This window comes from Silurus aristotelis, assembly GCF_946808225.1.
Source record: "Silurus aristotelis genome assembly, chromosome: 6".
In the NCBI taxonomy this organism is placed as follows: Eukaryota; Metazoa; Chordata; class Actinopteri; order Siluriformes; family Siluridae; genus Silurus; species Silurus aristotelis.
This window is the reverse complement of record NC_139579.1, coordinates 17,034,542-17,051,360: the sequence shown is the minus strand read 5'-3', so window position 1 is coordinate 17,051,360 and position 16,819 is coordinate 17,034,542. Positions and strand designations below refer to the sequence as shown.

The following is a 16,819-nucleotide window of genomic DNA, read 5'->3' as shown; positions in this document are numbered from 1 at the left end:
TAGTTATTTCTTGTAGATCTATTTATAAGTGCAATCATTTGAGGCCATCTTCGACACGAGATTGTATGAGATATAGCTTTCCGTGTTTATCAAGGCTGTGCTTCTATGCAACTTATAATACTTTTCGTTTGGGTTTTAATAATTTTTTCTGTTGCAGGTGGAGAGTTGTGGCTCGCTAACAGAGCTGGTGGGTGTGTCCAAGAATCACAGAGGGACAGGAATCCAGTCGTGTTCGCAGCTCCAGGTTCATAATGGGGATGTAATAGAGCGGCATGGCAACCGATCCTCCGAAGGCTCTCGCCCCGCGCAGGAGCAGAATGCTCTGGAAAATGGCCTCCCTCACCAGGCTGCCCGCAGCACAAGCCCTTCCCCGGAGAACGGATTTGCTGTTGCCCAGGAGAAGTGCGACTCCGAGAAGGACAGAGAAGAGAACCTGACACTTCTACCTCGCCGGAAACGAGGAAGACGGAAACTGGAGCGGCCGACCAAATGTGAGTTATTCTTATGCGTCGCGTTACAATAACCACCTGCTCTTTGAGGCGGCGAGTGCTCTCGGGCTGAGGGGCTACGGCTTGTCATCATCCTCATACAATCTTAAGGCTTTCGTGATGAATGGAGGGGTGTTGTTGAAGAGCAACTCCCCTAGCATTCTTAGGCTGTGGAAGGGCGTACGGAAATTTGGCAGCTGTGCTTTTCCCGGACGGGTCATTATTCATTTACACATGCGTACTGGGAAAAATATAAAGACGACTTTCCCAAAGGCAGCGCATAAAGAAACGTCAAAGGGAAATGCCAACAAACGTGAATTAAAGTCGCATTCATTTATGACAAGAGAAGATCAAATCTGGTTGCCAAACTTCTGCATAAGGCCCTGCTTTCAATACCATCACACCTAATTTAGTTAAATAGCTCAATCACATGCCCTATTGGTGGGATGTAGCAAGTGCATGACTGTATTAGATGGTAATTAGAAATACTGGAGAGACTGCGCAGTTTTGCATTTATCAGATCACTTAGAAATGGCTTGGGAGCGCGAAATGAATAATTATGTCTTCTGCGAAACGCGAACAGATTTTGTTTCATTATACTATGCTTTCGGGAGACGCTCCTTTCATCTCAGTAAGGACCTCCCAAACACACTGCCAAACCAAACGCTTTCAGATTATTATTCATTAATTCATCTCAAACCACTTTATTCTGTAACCACCATCAGTCGAACTAAACATGATGAAAAAGAACTTCACATGGTTCATGATGATATTCAGAGATGATGTCTACAAAGGTTGTGTGAAGGTAAAATACATTTTTGCTTGCTTACAAGCTCGCAAACTCTCCATGCTTTTTCACGGTTGGCTATCACGTCCAAGTTTCGTGACAGTTTTCATGGATACAGGAATAAGGTCTCAGGGAAGTGCTTTTGGTTGTTGGATATACTAAAAGAAATGCTGGAACCAAGTAAGATTATATTTTATTTCAAAGAGAAAAAGGGAAACCATGAGAGCATTAAATAGATAAAGGGTAGAGAAAAGCGAGTTTAGCGTGCTAGTGAAAATGTGACGCTTGGAATAAATCGGCTTGGGAACGCTCTGCAATGGCCAGTCACAGGCTCGGTTGTGAAGCGTGTCTGCATAATTCGCCCAGTTCCCATGTGTAAAACAAGATGTCTGATTGCTCCGCAGTTACGTCATATTGTTCACTGGAGACGTTTGAAAGTCGTCTCTACAGGCCTTAAGTCTGGCACTGGGGTAGTGCGAGATTCAGGGGGTTAGGAGCTGTTTTATGTCAGAGGTGACGGTTTCAGTATTATCCGCCGCTTTGACCTCTGTCTTGAGAAATTCTGAAGCTGATTGGGATCGCACAGGTCACAAAGCGAATGTCAAGCGCGAGAGAGAATCCATAGGAAGTCCAACAAAATCCTGTAAAAACACTGGCTATTTTTGTATGTTTATCATATTCAGATTTTGCTCACATCAATATGTATATATATATATATATATATATATATATATATATATATATATATATATATATATATATATATATATATATATATATATATGCAAAATGAAAGAGTGAGATTGTATTTTTAAGATGGACTAAAGCATTTGAACAGTGTTAAGAGATGATCCTGCTGTCAGTCAGATCTCTATGCCTACAGCTCTCTTGCTCTTTCTTGTTCTCTCTCTCTCTCTCTCTCTCTCTCTCTCTCTCTCTCTCACATACATACACACACACACACACACACACACACACACACACACACACACACACACACACACACACACACACACACCATATTTCCTGGCCAGAGAAGGCTATGACCTTGATGAGAGCAGTAAATAAAGCCCAGGGAGACAGCTGTCTCCTGGCAACCTGCCCTGGGTGGGTGCAGTGCATGGAGAGACAGCAGTGTTGTGTTATGGCCCCCCTCTCAGCAGGGACTGTGCCAGGTGGATGGCACTCAGCCCAAGCCACTTACACAGTGCTCAGTGCTCCCAAAACACAGTATGCACTCATTCACCGAGTACGTACACACACACACACACACACACACACACACACACACACACACACACACACACACACACACAACACATCCCAAATAGATATGATAGATATGTATGCCTTGGCCCTGTATCAGGATGTTAACCCAGGCTATATATATATATATATATATATATATATATATATATATATATATATATATATATATATCACCTAGTCCTCCTCAAGCGTCAAGCTCAGAGCAGTCATTAAATGTAGGTCCCTCTGTTTAGTAATAACAAATAACCAGTGTTATGGGACCATTAACTTTTCTTGTTATAAATGGAAAGCAAATTATATTTGTCTCCTCCCCCTTTTTTGCTTATCCAACAAATGATCCATTAAACCTGTAATGTGATCCGTCGCACTACTATAAGGCATGTGGAAGGCATATTCAGCTTGAAAACCTTCATTACAGCATCCGCCTGTTTTCCTTGTAGCCCGTGATCCACACTTGTTTGACATCTCGGAAACCCTTAATACAAAAAGAGTCTTTAATATCATATTCGAAGCTATTTGCTTTTTTCTGAACAGTGTGAAATGCACAATGCGTACAGTTCTGATATTCCGAAGTGTTCAATGCAATTGTTTATGTCGTTCATCTGGAAAGCAGAGGAAAGATCTCAGATTAGTGCTCAGCTCACTGAGGTAGTATACAGTATCCAGGCACTGTATATCAGCTCCCTTTATGAACTCACTGACCCTGGCAGTGGAAAGGGAACCCCCCCTCCTGCCTCAATAACCGGTTATGTAGTCATTTCTTCCCATTGTGAGAGAAAGTGTGTGAGTGGGTGAGAGAGGGATGATTGAGATGTGTGTTAGTAGCACAGGCAGTCCAGGAAACAGACGTGAACTTATTTTGCTTACAAGCTAGCTAAATCTATCATCTGTACATAAAGAATGGCACGACTGGGAGCAACAGCGGGCCGTTAAATGAATATTTGATGAACAGCAATGGTGATATATCTAAGGGGTTACCGTTTTCTCGTTCTGTTCTGTACATTTCCCCCTGGGAAATATGAATCAATTTCTGAGGCAATTATCCAGTCATCCAAACAGACGCGCGGAAGGCCTGGAGCGAGAGGCAGTGCGTTAACCTGTGATGATGGTGCGTTATGGTTGTTTTTTGGTTTTTTTTGGAAAGGCCACGATAATCATCACTGTAAGGTTGGTTTAAAAAAAATAATAATTTAAAGCAAGTCATCTCTCTCTTTGACACACACATACAGATAGAGAAGATCTTCTGCTATAGAGCTCTGACTTCAACCCTATTGAACACCTTTAGGATGAATTGGAACACTGACTGCACCCCAGGCCTCCTCACCTCACCTGACTCTACTGTACCTGACGTTACTGATACCATTGTGTCTGAATAAGCACAAGTCTCTACAAGCACACTCCAAAATGTAGTGGAACATCTTTACAGAAGAGTGGAGGGAATTATATGCACAAATCGGGACTAAATGTGGAATTCGATGATCAAAAGCACATACCATATAGGTAGGTGGTAGGTGGTAGGTGGTAGGTAGGTAGGTAGCTAGGTAGCAAGGTAGCTAGGTAGGTAGCTGGGTAGGAGTATATATGAGGCAAAATACAAACAGGTGAAAAGAAAAGCCAACGATACATGAATTACAAGATTCTCCTGCCACTTCAGTGAACCGTGGCTCAGATTGTACAAGTCTCTGCAACTGCCCCAAAAGCGGCAGAGCACTAATCATCCAAAAGGAGGTTTTCATGACTAGGTGTTTCGGTGTTTTGGCAGAACGTGCCACCAAATCTCCCAAATCTCTGATAGGTGTTCAAATCAGGTGGAGAGACATGTTTCATTGTATAATAAATGTGATTAGTCAGGATATTGCAGTGATTCTTCCTTGTAAAGAGACAAGTACACTGCACATAATAGCAGGTGGAACAGAGGCAAGCATTTATTTCTAGAACGCAAAATGATATGCCAACAGTCTCCTGCAATGGCTCAGGACCACAAGTTGCTTTTAATACTTTGAGTCACACAGATAAGGATGTGTTACCTTTTTTTGTCCTCTCAAGTTTTTCCTTTTCTCAAGTTTTTCTTTTTCCACAGTCATTCTGGACACTCATTAAGGTCAAGCTTACAATTACGAGGAACAAGAATTTAAACGTTCATCATTGTTAGGAGCTTGAAACAAGCTTGAAATGTACGATTGTCCAGAAATTGGTTTAGTTATCTATGCATTGGCTAAGTGTTTCATTCATCAATGTCTCATTGTTTATGAATCATGAATCATTGTTGTAGCCCTGCTAGTGTTTCAGGCCACTCTGAATATCTTGCTACCCCCTATGGGTCCTTCTCAATCCAGGCAAAACAAAGCTGTTCCTTCTTGATTTGTGATAGTAGGGTATCTGCAAGAGTGAAAGGAAAAGTTTATAGGACTGTGGTGAGACCTGCGATGTTGTATGTTTTAGAGACAGTGTCATTGAGTAAAAGACAGGAGGTGGAGCTGGAGGTAGCAGAGCTGAAGATGTTGAGGTTTTCGTTGGGAGTGACGACGATGGAAAGGATTAGAAATTAGTTTATTAGAGGGACAGCGCATGTAGGACGTTTTGGAGACAAGGTGAGGGAGGCGAGATTGAGATGGTTTTGACATGTGCAGAAGAGGGGTAAAAAGGTTCAGCTTTGTACAAGTCAGCTCGCTGCAGATGTGTTTAGCGCAAGCAGTCTTCTGCGCTGGAGTTAAGGTTAGTGTGCAGCAGGCAGTGGGGGCAGGGAGGGACAGGCCTAATAGCACGCAGCTGTGGAGCCTAAGCACGATGAGATGTAGGGTCAGGGGTGCGAGCGAAGCCAAAGTAAACCTGGCCTCCCTCCATATTCATCACCACTCTGGCTCACACTCCGTAACCTCCTGCTTCCTTCAGCCTCAACCACAACCTCCCGAGTCACACGGTTTCCTCGTCTCAGTCGCGGAGACGATCCCGTTCTCATTCAGGTAGACCGACACTTCCGAGAGCGCCAGGAGCTCCAAGATGTTAATGACCCTCATTGCTCATTTGTCATTTGAGCCTGCGTCTGGCACACGCTCAGGTCTGTTAAGCTGCTGCGAGCGAGCTGGATGATATAGATCTGGGCTAAAGGCTTTCATACGACCATAATCTTACAAAAGGAACATTCTAATGAGAATACATGAAGTGACACTTCATTCCGTAATAGGGATATTATTGGAATTGGATTTTGAAATCACTGCAGTGCCTTTACTTGCACATGACGAAACTGACTGTGCACTTTAAAGGCTGAAGGAGATAAAAAAAAAAAAAAAAAAGGCAATTCCACATGTTCTCAATGGAGCATTAAAATGCCAACGCAACGCAAAAGTTACTGGGCAAGAATTCAGCGCACAGGCAGCAGAAACTCACAACACACACGCACAATGGGGCTTTTCTGTTTAATGTCAGATCATTTTACGTTTAAAGCACATATAAATCACATTTTATCAATACGAAATATGGGAAAAATCAACACACATTACATAGAGACTGTTTCAACTGGTGTGGTTCATATGACTATAATTAAGATCAGGTGTATAGCGTCACAACCTTTGCAATTCTGGAATGAGCAAACACATTAATAATAAAAAAACAAACAAACAACAATGTGGTATTGTGTTACTACCCAGTGGTAACACAAATAGACTCAGCTAAGTCTATTGTCAACAAATTCCTTCCTTTTCAGATGCTTTTTTTAACCTATAGTCTTTCATCCTGTAGTGTTTCAGTGTGTATGTGTAGACTGCATATGGAGTGTTCATTACTAGATCATTGTATAGAAGAGCTACAGGAAGACTAAATGGTATCGAGCTCCAGTTTGGGCAGCCTTTCCAGATCCTTTGCGGTAACCGTTCCTTTTTGTGCGGTTGTGTTTCTCTTTAGACGTCGAGCACCGCGAGGACGAGATCGGGGACTCTTCGAAGAATGAGGTATGGAATTCTCATGATGCGGTTCATCCGTTCTCCATGACTGTGTATGTATTGTATATGTATAGATTGTATACATGTGAGTATGTATACAATATTCTTGTTTTTTTTTATTTGTTTTTTAAATATGCTGTCTGCAGTGAAAAGGTTTCTAGTTGCATGGTTACAAAACCAGTTACAAAGCTATTTTCCTGATATGGGGTAGTTGTGAAAGAAATGGTACCCTGATGGCTACTAGATTTGAACTATCAAATACACTTGGTCCTCCGGGTTGAATGGAATGTCCCGTTCCTTCGCAAGCGGTGGCTGGCTGAGGGGATGTAGGAAGACAGGCCAACAAGTGTAGCTCCTTGTCTGAGTGCTAGCTCTCTGGTCTTTTTTTTTTTTCTTTCTTTCCCACACCTAAACCTCCAACAAACAAATTCTTCCATATCACTGTCAGAAAACCAAAAAAACACCAGCTTCCTTACCTTTAGCACAGAAAGATAAGGTGAGTGAATTAAACAAGCGGTTATTTTTTTCCTTTTCTTTTCTTTTCTTTTTTTTTTATTTGTCCCTTTAAACAGGGAGCTCGAGGCAGCCCACGTGGGGGAGTAGGCTGGGAAATCAGTCTGCGCCAGAGACCCATGCCCAGGGTAACCTTCCAGGCCGGTGACCCTTATTACATTAGCAAGAGGACCAGAGAGGAATTGCTGGCCAAGTGGAAGATGGAGGTGAGTACCGGAGAGACAGGGAGGTAGAAACGCAGGACCCGTATGCACTAGCGAGTGCTGATCCAAAATCACATTCGCTCTGATACTCCTGGTCCGAATTTTGCAAAGGCAGAAGCTGGTCTTCCAGCGTTGAAAGACAGAATTTTTATTTTTTTATTTTTTATTTTTTTTAGCAGCTCAAGAACGTAGTTCTGCAGAAATCTTGAGAGAAAAAAAAAACAAGAGCAAAAAAAACAAAACAAAGCCAAGTGTATTTGATGAATCATCTGAAGGTACCATTTATTTCATAAAAAGTTTTACTGGTCAAATGCTAAACCTGAAACTCTCGATTTGGGTGGCGATAGATACAAAATGCTGTATAACATACGCCTGATTGGTTTCTTTAAACTCATAGTAACAGCTTCTAAAGAGAGAAGCTCCAGTGAATCATAGGCGAAGAATAAACTGATACAAAATGTGAAGAAGAAAAATCGATCGTTCTCGATGTGGTAAAAATTCCTGTCAGGGTGCCGAGTCTTCAGGACAGAGGAGCTTGTGCTTTTCGATTTCTCAATTTAATAACAAGCTGTGTTTATTTTGTCTCAATAAAATCAAGAGATACAGGAGAGGCTGGCGAGCAAGGGATTGTTTATAAATGCAATGTAGTGTAAATGATAACGGGAACTGACTTCTCATAACTGTTCTGAGACATTTAATATCACTATAAGCAGTTGAAACGGTTTTATCATTTAATAAGTGAACAGTGGTAACTGACAGCAAAAGGCCGTAGCATTAGTGGAATAACATACTAGTTGTTGTACCATTGTAAAAAATAAACCACTTCAGTGGATTAAAGCCTTCTGCTTCACATCATAACATCACTTTTTTTATTATAACAGAACAATCCATCGTGTGTTGTACAGTGTAACAGCACAGTCCATCGTGTGAAGCTCTACAGTAGGACAAAGAACAAAGGTCTCCCTGATGACAGTGATAATTGAAAACCAATAAGTGGATAACACAGAGGGAAGATTGGCCACTTAATCTTCAGTAAGCTTTACTTATGAGATGCTCTCCTGATAAGCTGGGGTCCAAGCTGCTCTAGTCATTTTTCTTTATCTTTCATATAACTGTACAGTATGCATATGGCCTTGCTGTTACAGATATACTTATATTATATTTACACTATATTTCCAAACTGCCCATCACACAGTGTCTGTCAAAAGCTCAGAAACACATAGTCTTTTATCATGTTTGAGAGACACATGCATGCCCTTTTGTTTTATATACAACAGACTAGGTAACAGTACACTAGGGCTGTAGCTTTCCATTATCTTAGTAATCGCGTATTCTATCGAATATTCCGTCAAATAATCGAATAATCAGATAAGAAGTATAAGAAAATTTCTAAATATCCAAGAGAAAATTAGACCGGTATTTTGTTTAATAAAATTTTTTTAAAATAAACATTTTATTGCTGAAATTTCATACAGGAATATCTTATAATAATCTATATATTAATAATACCTATTTAGTGCATTTAATTGCATATTGAATCAAAATGCATTTAAAAATATAAAAAAAAGTAAACACACTGTACGGTGTTTTCTTTATATTTTAGTTAGAAGTGATTCCAAACTTTGGAAACTTTCTATCGTTTTCTTTGGCCTGAATCCTATGGAAGCCACATATAAAAAAAAATAAAATAAATTGCTTTATTCCGACTGGTTTTCTCACAATTCTGACTTTTTTTTCCCCAATAATTCAGATTTTTTTCCCCCTCTCAATTCTTCTAAACATCTGACATTTCTGGTGCATCCAATTGTAACCATGTTGTCAGCCTGGAGTTTGAAGCTGTTGGTGCATGAACGAGGCTCCTCTGCTTCATCTGTCTTGTTCCGTCTCCTCCAGAGCTGATTGTGAGACAGAGTTCTCTCCAGGATCCGGAGGCTCAGTTTAATACCATGCGATTCTATTGATTGTAACATGAAAAATAAATGAAAAATTCAGAAAAAAAAAAGTCAGAATTGGGCAAACTTAGGAAACGGGCTTCTATATAAATCTTCTCCTCGCCCCTCGCTATTTGTTCCCTGTTTCTTGATTTTTTACATTCTGCAGCGTTTTCTGTGTTTAGCTGTCCAGAGCATTCTGAAGTTTAGTGAGTGGTGCATCAGTAATAATTGTCCGTGTGGAAACACAATGCTCCATGTGTAGTTTAACGGATCGAATGAAGTTAAATTGCACTTGGTAAGATTTCTTGAAATAAGAAAACAGTTTTTTAAACAGTTTGCTTTTCTTAATTTGTGTAAAAAGTTTCAGAGCTAGTAAACAAGAGAATTCATTTTATCGTCATCGTTATATATTCTGTCTTAAAAAGAGACACTGCATTACAACTAAAAACAAGATTACTACTGAAATCAAGATCATGAATACATACACATATACTATTCTTATTGTCTTCAATTATTTATTTAAATAAGGACTGTAGTTGTAAAGAAAAATCATTACTTGCTGGGTTTTTTTAGATTCTTAAACTTAATTGCAACATAAAACATTATTGGATGTATTTTGTTTTTACTGAACACTGAAAGATATTCAACATTAGAAACTAAAATCAAATCAATCAGTAGGTAACAGCATTAAAGATTAGTTTATATTAATATATTAATATGATGTGAGGGCCAGTTACCAGCGTGACACTAAAACAGGTAGTAGTAAAGGCTACTTTTTACTTAAGTACATGTCAGAGCTCAAACTTCTTTACTTAAACCTGAGTGAAAAAGTACAGTCACTACTTCAACTTTTACCAGAGTCTTTTAAAACATTAGTATCTGTACTTCTACTTTTGTGAAGGACGTGTGAATTTGAACCATCTCTGGTTATTAGTTTGTAAATAAATGTGTTGGTGTTGACGTAAAGAAAGCATTTAAAATAAATAATACCAATGAACAAGTTTTAAGTATGATTATTGCATTTTTTTTTTTTTTTGTTTACCTTAAAACCAGTTATTTCAGCTAAAATAAAGTCATAAAAGATACAAAGTCTCAAATGATGTCTCTGATGGCAATTAAGCTCAGTTTGCATGTAAATGAACTAACATTAAGCTTTTCTAACTAATGAAGAGAAAAAAAAGTAGTATTTTATTCTTAAAATAAGATTACGTTTAATTAGAAATAAGATTGTCTATAAGATTAGTTTTTGTGGTGTATGAAGATTTAGTTGTATAGATTCTAGATAGTTTAGATGTTAAACTATATTTTTTATTCTCCCTTAGCATGAATAACAGCTTTAAACCCTCTTGGCATCTGGACAGTTCGTTTCAGTCAGATGAAATACTTTGCCATGCCTTGTGTAAAATTTGCCAAAGGTGTTGTTCACTAGATGGAGATTTCCTCCTGACATTGAAATCCAGTTCATCCCAAAGCAGTTCAATATGATTTAGATGCGGTCACTTGGCAGGCCATTCTATAATAGATAACACTCCAGGTGACCGTTTGTTCTTTAAATAATGCTTACATTGCTTCGGGTCATTGCCTTGCAGTATGGTAAGTTGATTCCAATAAGCTGCAGTCCAGATGGAATTGCATGGTGTTGAAATGGAATGGTAGCCATTTTGGCATTTTCACACCGAATAAGTCTCCAGCTTTCCCTGCTCCATAGCAACAACAAACCATTAAGCTTCCACCTCCATGTTTGATTGTGAGTGTGAGGCAGTATGCTCTCTCCTGACAAAAAAAAAAAAAGTCAAATTTGTACTCATCTGTCCACAGAACTTTCATCATTTGCTGTCTAGTTCTTGTCCTTTTACCAAGTTAGTTGCATGTAAACAATAGGAACATTGATGTGTCTCACAAATGATACAAGACAAGGTGTTTTGACAGGCACTGCATGTTGGCCTTTTCCAACATTTACCGCAAAGTTGTGTCGAATATTTCGTATGCTGTAGCATTACGATTTCCCTTCACCGTAACTAAGAGACCGAGACAAGTTTCAGCGTGGCAATGCCTCTGTGCACAAACAACTTTGGGATGACCTGCACTTCAGACATGAAAATCTATATCTTTAGATCCTTGTAGGGTCTACTGTACAGATTCATGTGGTAAAAATATTAGAGTTTTTATAGAAGCAAAGGGGTGACAAAGTCCATGTTAATGTCTATAGTTTTGGATTGGGATGTTCAAGAACAAGGAGTGTGATGGCCAGACTTTTTTTTTTTCCATTTAGTGGAGTTGTGATGTGATCAGTAATTGTTGTGGTAATTTGTCAGTGGTTCCTGTATTTTTGTTATTCCTGTGAATAATTAGTTTGTGTGCATGCTAACATCAAAAGGGGGCACTGCAAGCACAGTTACAGTATCGTTTTATAATAGAAGAATTTTTATTAATTTCAGACATAAGTTATAGAAATGTTTCCCCCCCCACAAATACAAGCGCACAAGAGCTTTTCTATTTATCTACTTTTTATTCCTTTTCCATTAATAGTGAAGTTGGAGATCAATACAAATATATAATAGACTGTGTTAGGGGCTTCTGCATCAACCCACTCGTATAGTTAGTAATCTACAGGATATCAGAAGCACTGATCGGACAGCAGTATTTATGTATGAAAAGTGATGCTCTGGAACCCTGTCTGTTTGAGTCAGGGTACACCTGAAGCAGCGTGTGTGTATTAGGGCTTTAACGGTACAAGAAAATTCACGGGTCGGTACGTTTTTTAAATCACGGTTCGGTTTACATAAAAAACATAAAATTGCTTGTAATTTTTTATTAACACAGTTTTTTATTATTATTAACATTTGTGAACATCAAGAGTGCAGTTCTTTATTCAAACCAATTTTAAATAAAATGTCTGCATGGTTAAAAGATATATAAATAATCTTTTATAATATATATAAAAAAAAAAAGATAAAAAAAGAAAATTAATGAATCATAGTAATGTAATACATGTTTTAATACATCGTTAATTAATTAATACATAAATAATTCATTATTGATATGTATATTAATTAGTTAATAAATACAATGAAATAAAAAGAAAAATACAATTGCACAGTGACACTGCGATTACTTTTAGTTTTTTTTCTTTTTTTTTTTAATACCCCTGGCAGTTATGTGTATGTTTTCAATTTGAATAAAAATAATAAGAAAAAATAACAGACACGTTGCGAGGCGAAGACTAAAAAAACATCAGTCTGCCAGTTAACACTTTTGTGTGGGAACTCAGATCTTAACTATATGTTCCTCACATAAAAAAGTTTGGTACGACTATGTGTACCGTTACACCCCTAGTGAGAGCACATCTGTGCATCGTCCATAGGCATTAGGGTTCCAGGTAATCCCAGCTATGCTGTTATTCAGTGCATCAGCATGCTTAAGAATGTGATATTCCTTTTACAACAGTTCCATTAATTATAAAATGTATGCCTGGCATTTCAGAGAAACATTTTGTCTATTTTTGCTCCGTGAAAGGAAACCCTCACGTCACAGCTGTATAGAATGTCGTGTGTTACCATGATAATGGTAGATTGTAGTAAGTGTAGTAACGGTTTTGAAATCATAAACTGTTGATCGACATGGACACGAATGATCCAATCATTACGTGAAATATCCCAGTGCCGTTACACTGATACCACTATATCAGCGCTTTTGGATCGGCATTTGACCAATCAAATCAGTGGAGCGTAACTAACTCGTGTAACTGTTGTCTTTCAATGGATTTCTCCTTTAAGAGGATCATGGTGTGTGCTGTACTCATCGAGCTGCAGGCAGTCACTTGTAGGGCATCTTTCCAATGTCTTTCCAGTCTTTTTCTGGCAAGAGCCATTTCTCCTTCTAGTAATGTAGGGTACAATGAGAGCCTCTGTGTTACATAATTTTCGGTCTCCATGGCTACCAAGTGGGACCTACTATTGGACAACTGCCCCCCCAAGCTTTTTCCCTACCCCTTTTGCCCTTTATCCAAGCAGGACTGAGGAGAAGCCATAAAAATGTCAGGGCAACTGAAAATACTGCCAAATTAGCAGGATACGCAGTTGTCTCGTGATCATTGTAACATTCCAGTGGAACAGGCACCCACATGATCATTTAGAATCGTCCATCGGGTCAAGCCAGGGGATGTTTTCTCTCTCTTTGGCTTTGTAGAAGGGCCCTTAATACATTGTTTGATTTGTTTTCCAAAACTCATTGGAATGTGCATCTTTCAATGAAAAATCGTTCAAAACCGAGTGGAGGTTTGTGCCACTTCTTTTAAGTGAAGAGCTACACAGTCTAGAGATTTAAGCTTGATCAGAATAGAAGTTATGGTGTAAAAAGATGAGAATCGAGGATACGAGCAAGGTTAAAATATGTTTGGCAAAACAAACAAATATTCAGCTCTTCCCTCCCACCTCTTTTTTTTTTTATTTCTCCCCATCTCACGTCTCTACTATGGAAATGAACCCAGTGCTATGGATATAAGGGTAAAGATGAGGTTTGCAGCAAGTTTCCAGGACTCCTTGCAAGACGGCCTCCTGGCTGCCTGCCAACAGTTTGCAAGTCTCTCTAGCCAACCAGAATTCCTGTTGACAACCACCTGACCCTGAATTCCCAGACAAAGAAATGTTAAAGCGTTCTGTTTTTTTTTTCTTGCTCTTTTTTTTTTCTTTCTCTCGAGTGGTCTCCTCTAACCCGAGAGTGGGGGCAAGGGGGAAAAAAAACCCTGAGAGACACACGTTGAATTTAAAGTGCTGAGCGCAGGCGTGCATGGGTAGGTCGGCTGGGTTGTTTGTTGTTGATAGCTGTGTGTGTGTGTGTGTGTGTGTGTGTGTGTGTGTGCGTGTGTGTGTGCGTGCGCGCGCGCGCGCGGTGGACGACAGCATGCAGGTTTGAGTTGACTGTGGGGAAGAATTATGCTGACTTCAGGTATTTCCAGGAGACTTGTTATGGACCATCTGCTCTCGGTGGCTTAAAGGAAACCCGTCTCTTTCGATTCGGAGAGGAGGGAGCTCGAGTTCGCTGGAGTCCGCAGGAAAAAAAGTAAAAAAAAAAAAAAAAAAAAAAAAAGAAGAAAAAAAGAAGTACATTGGTTTCACTGTATGTAGTCAGGGGGGTTTAGCTGCGATACTGCGAAGTATTTCCGGTTTTAGTGTCTGCTGCAATTTTTTGAAAGTGTCTGCTGCCATTGTGCATAAATCTGCTCAGAAGTTTAACTGTTACATGCTGGTTGATTGGTTGTGCATTCCTTCTTTTTTCCTGTGCCTGTTTAAAGCAGCATGCTTCAAAGTAGTGGTATATATTTTCTAACAAATGTCAGAGTTTTGGGGGAAAACTATGTCTTTTAGTGCAGTTGTTGTTGATTTAAGCAGTGCTGATAAGCTTATCTCTTGCCTTGGATTCTGGGAAGAAATGGTATAAGCATGTATATGTTATCTTTTCCCCTGGCTTGTGTTGAAACGGAAATGTGGTGCCTGTCTTTTTAAGAATATGTAAATGGCGAGAACGAACCCAATGAACCTGCATGGCGTATGCGCACTGCCAGAGCTGTGGGTCAAGGCTAACAGCACAAACACTGCCAGGCTTTTAGTCCTGCCTGGCTGTTTTAAACTTAATATTTTGCCAAATATTAAACAGTTATTTGTGGAAAAAAAAAGATAAAAAATGTGAAAACGAAAGAAAAAAAGAATTTGGTCCTTGTTAGGGGAAAGTAAGATCAGACTGAGTGTTTGAAAGAGCTTCTTTCCTAGAGCTTGCTTTGGTTGCTTTTTGCATTAGATGACCTCTGCAAGGCTCCTAATTGCTTAAACTTTTTAAAGGACTTTCCACAATGGAGGCCAGATGCATTCTCTGTCCCATGTTCTCCAGAGTCCAAGAAGCGCGAGCGCTTTGTTAAACCCCTCACAGAGGTCACGTCAAAATTAATGCGATTGTCACATGAGGACGATGATGGCATTTCATACACCACAGGAATGTCACATTTCAATTTCACACTGCCAGAGGAAGCTTTGAACTATTCTCTCAAGGGCATCTTCCTTGTATTGTACTGAGCGTTTACATCGGTGACCTATGTGGTGTGTGTATTCACTGGTGTTTATTCACTAATTTTGTCAAATGTCGGCTGTAATTCAAACCGCGAAATTATGTGCTCGTTGAAATAATGCACTCTGGTTTATGCAGTAACAGCTTGTTTACAGGGGATCAGATTTAATGCGGATAAAAAAATAAATAATAATAATTGGATATATTTTAGTCAATGTGCAGTTTGTATAGCAGTACAGATTTACTGTCCTCTGAAAATAACTGAACATACAGCCATTATTGTCAAAAAAAAGCTGGCAACAAATGTGAGTACACCCTGTGATAACAGCTGCACGTCCTGTAAACATGCAAAGCCACATGTCCTACTCATCATGTTCATGTTTTTGTCTGCTTGACAGGACCATACAAATGTGTGGATCTTGTATTAGAGCAGTTAAAATTTGGTGCTTTGAGTACAATTCTCTCATACTTACCACTGGATGTTCAACATGGCACCTGATGGCAAAGAACTTTGAGGATTTAAGAATTAGAATGGTAGCTCACTACAAAGATGTTGTAGGCTATAAGACCATCGGTAACACCCTGAAACTGACTTACAGTTCAGTGGCCAGGATCATACAGAGGTTTTCCAAGACGGGTTCCACTTGGCCTCACAAGGGTCAATCAAAGAAGTTAAGTCTCTGTGCTCTGCAACAGGTGCAGAAGCTGGCTTCAAAAACCAGATGCATGAGTGCTGCAGCATTGCTTTATATAGTTTGCAGAAGTGGAAGGTCCACTTGTCAGTGCTCAGACCATACACCACACACTGCAACAAGTCAGTTTGCATGACCGGCATTCCAGAAGGAAGCGTCTTTTAAAGCTGGCTCACAAGAAAGCCCACAAAGAGTTTGCTGATGACAACCTGTCCAAGAGCATGAATTACTGGAACCATGTACTGTGTTCTGATGAGACTAAGATAAACTTTGGCTCAGATGGTGTCCAGCATGTGTGGCGACACCCTGGTGAGGAGAACCAAGAAAAGTGTGTCTTGTCTACAGTAAAGGATATGGTGGTGGTAGCACCACAAGTTGGGGCTGCATGAGTGCTGCTGGTACTGGGTAGCTGGATGACAACTGCATGGCTGAGGAAGGTGAAGGTGATGGAGTGACCAAGTATGTCTTTAGACCTGAACCCTATTAAGCACCTGTGGGGCATCTTCAAGGTGGAGAAGTGCCATGTGTCTAACATCCAGCAACTCTATGATGTCATTATGAAGCAGTGGAAGAGGTTTCCAGCAACAACCAACAACAGTTAGCTGATATGATGGAGCAGTGAAAGGTAGATATGTTGTGTGTGCAGGAGACCCAAGTGGAACGGGAGTAAGGCCAGGAGCATTGGAGGGGGGTTAAACTGTTCTATCGTGGTGTAGATGGAAAGAGAAATGGTGTAGGGGTGATTTTGATTGAAGAGTACAGTAAGAGTGTAGTGGAGGTGAAGAAAGTTTCTGATAGGGTGATGAACATGATACTGGAAGTTGAAGAGGTGATGATAAATGTCATCAGTGCTTATGCTCCACAAGTGAGTTGTGTGATGGCGGAGAAGGAAAAATTATTTTTTTGTTTGCAGTGGTGATGGACAAGTTGACGGA

At 39.8% G+C, this 16,819-nt stretch overlaps 1 protein-coding gene across 9 annotated transcripts in view; it reads left to right on the top strand.

The window, feature by feature from the left end:
* dnmt3ab (DNA (cytosine-5-)-methyltransferase 3 alpha b) overlaps positions 1 to 16,819 on the top strand; it is a 56,855-nt gene that overhangs the window by 13,014 nt on the left and 27,022 nt on the right. For 4 of the 9 annotated variants that reach the window (XR_014533988.1, XM_083543637.1, XM_083543638.1 and 1 more), the window contains 3 exons: positions 158 to 491; positions 6,445 to 6,491; positions 7,055 to 7,201. Coding sequence is in view for 5 of the 9 variants with exons in the window: in XM_083543637.1 (XP_083399763.1) it covers positions 158 to 491; positions 6,445 to 6,491; positions 7,055 to 7,201 (528 nt within the window). In the remaining 4 variants the exon portion in view is untranslated. The other 5 variants (XR_014533989.1, XM_083543640.1, XM_083543639.1 and 2 more) reach the window with 3 other exon arrangements.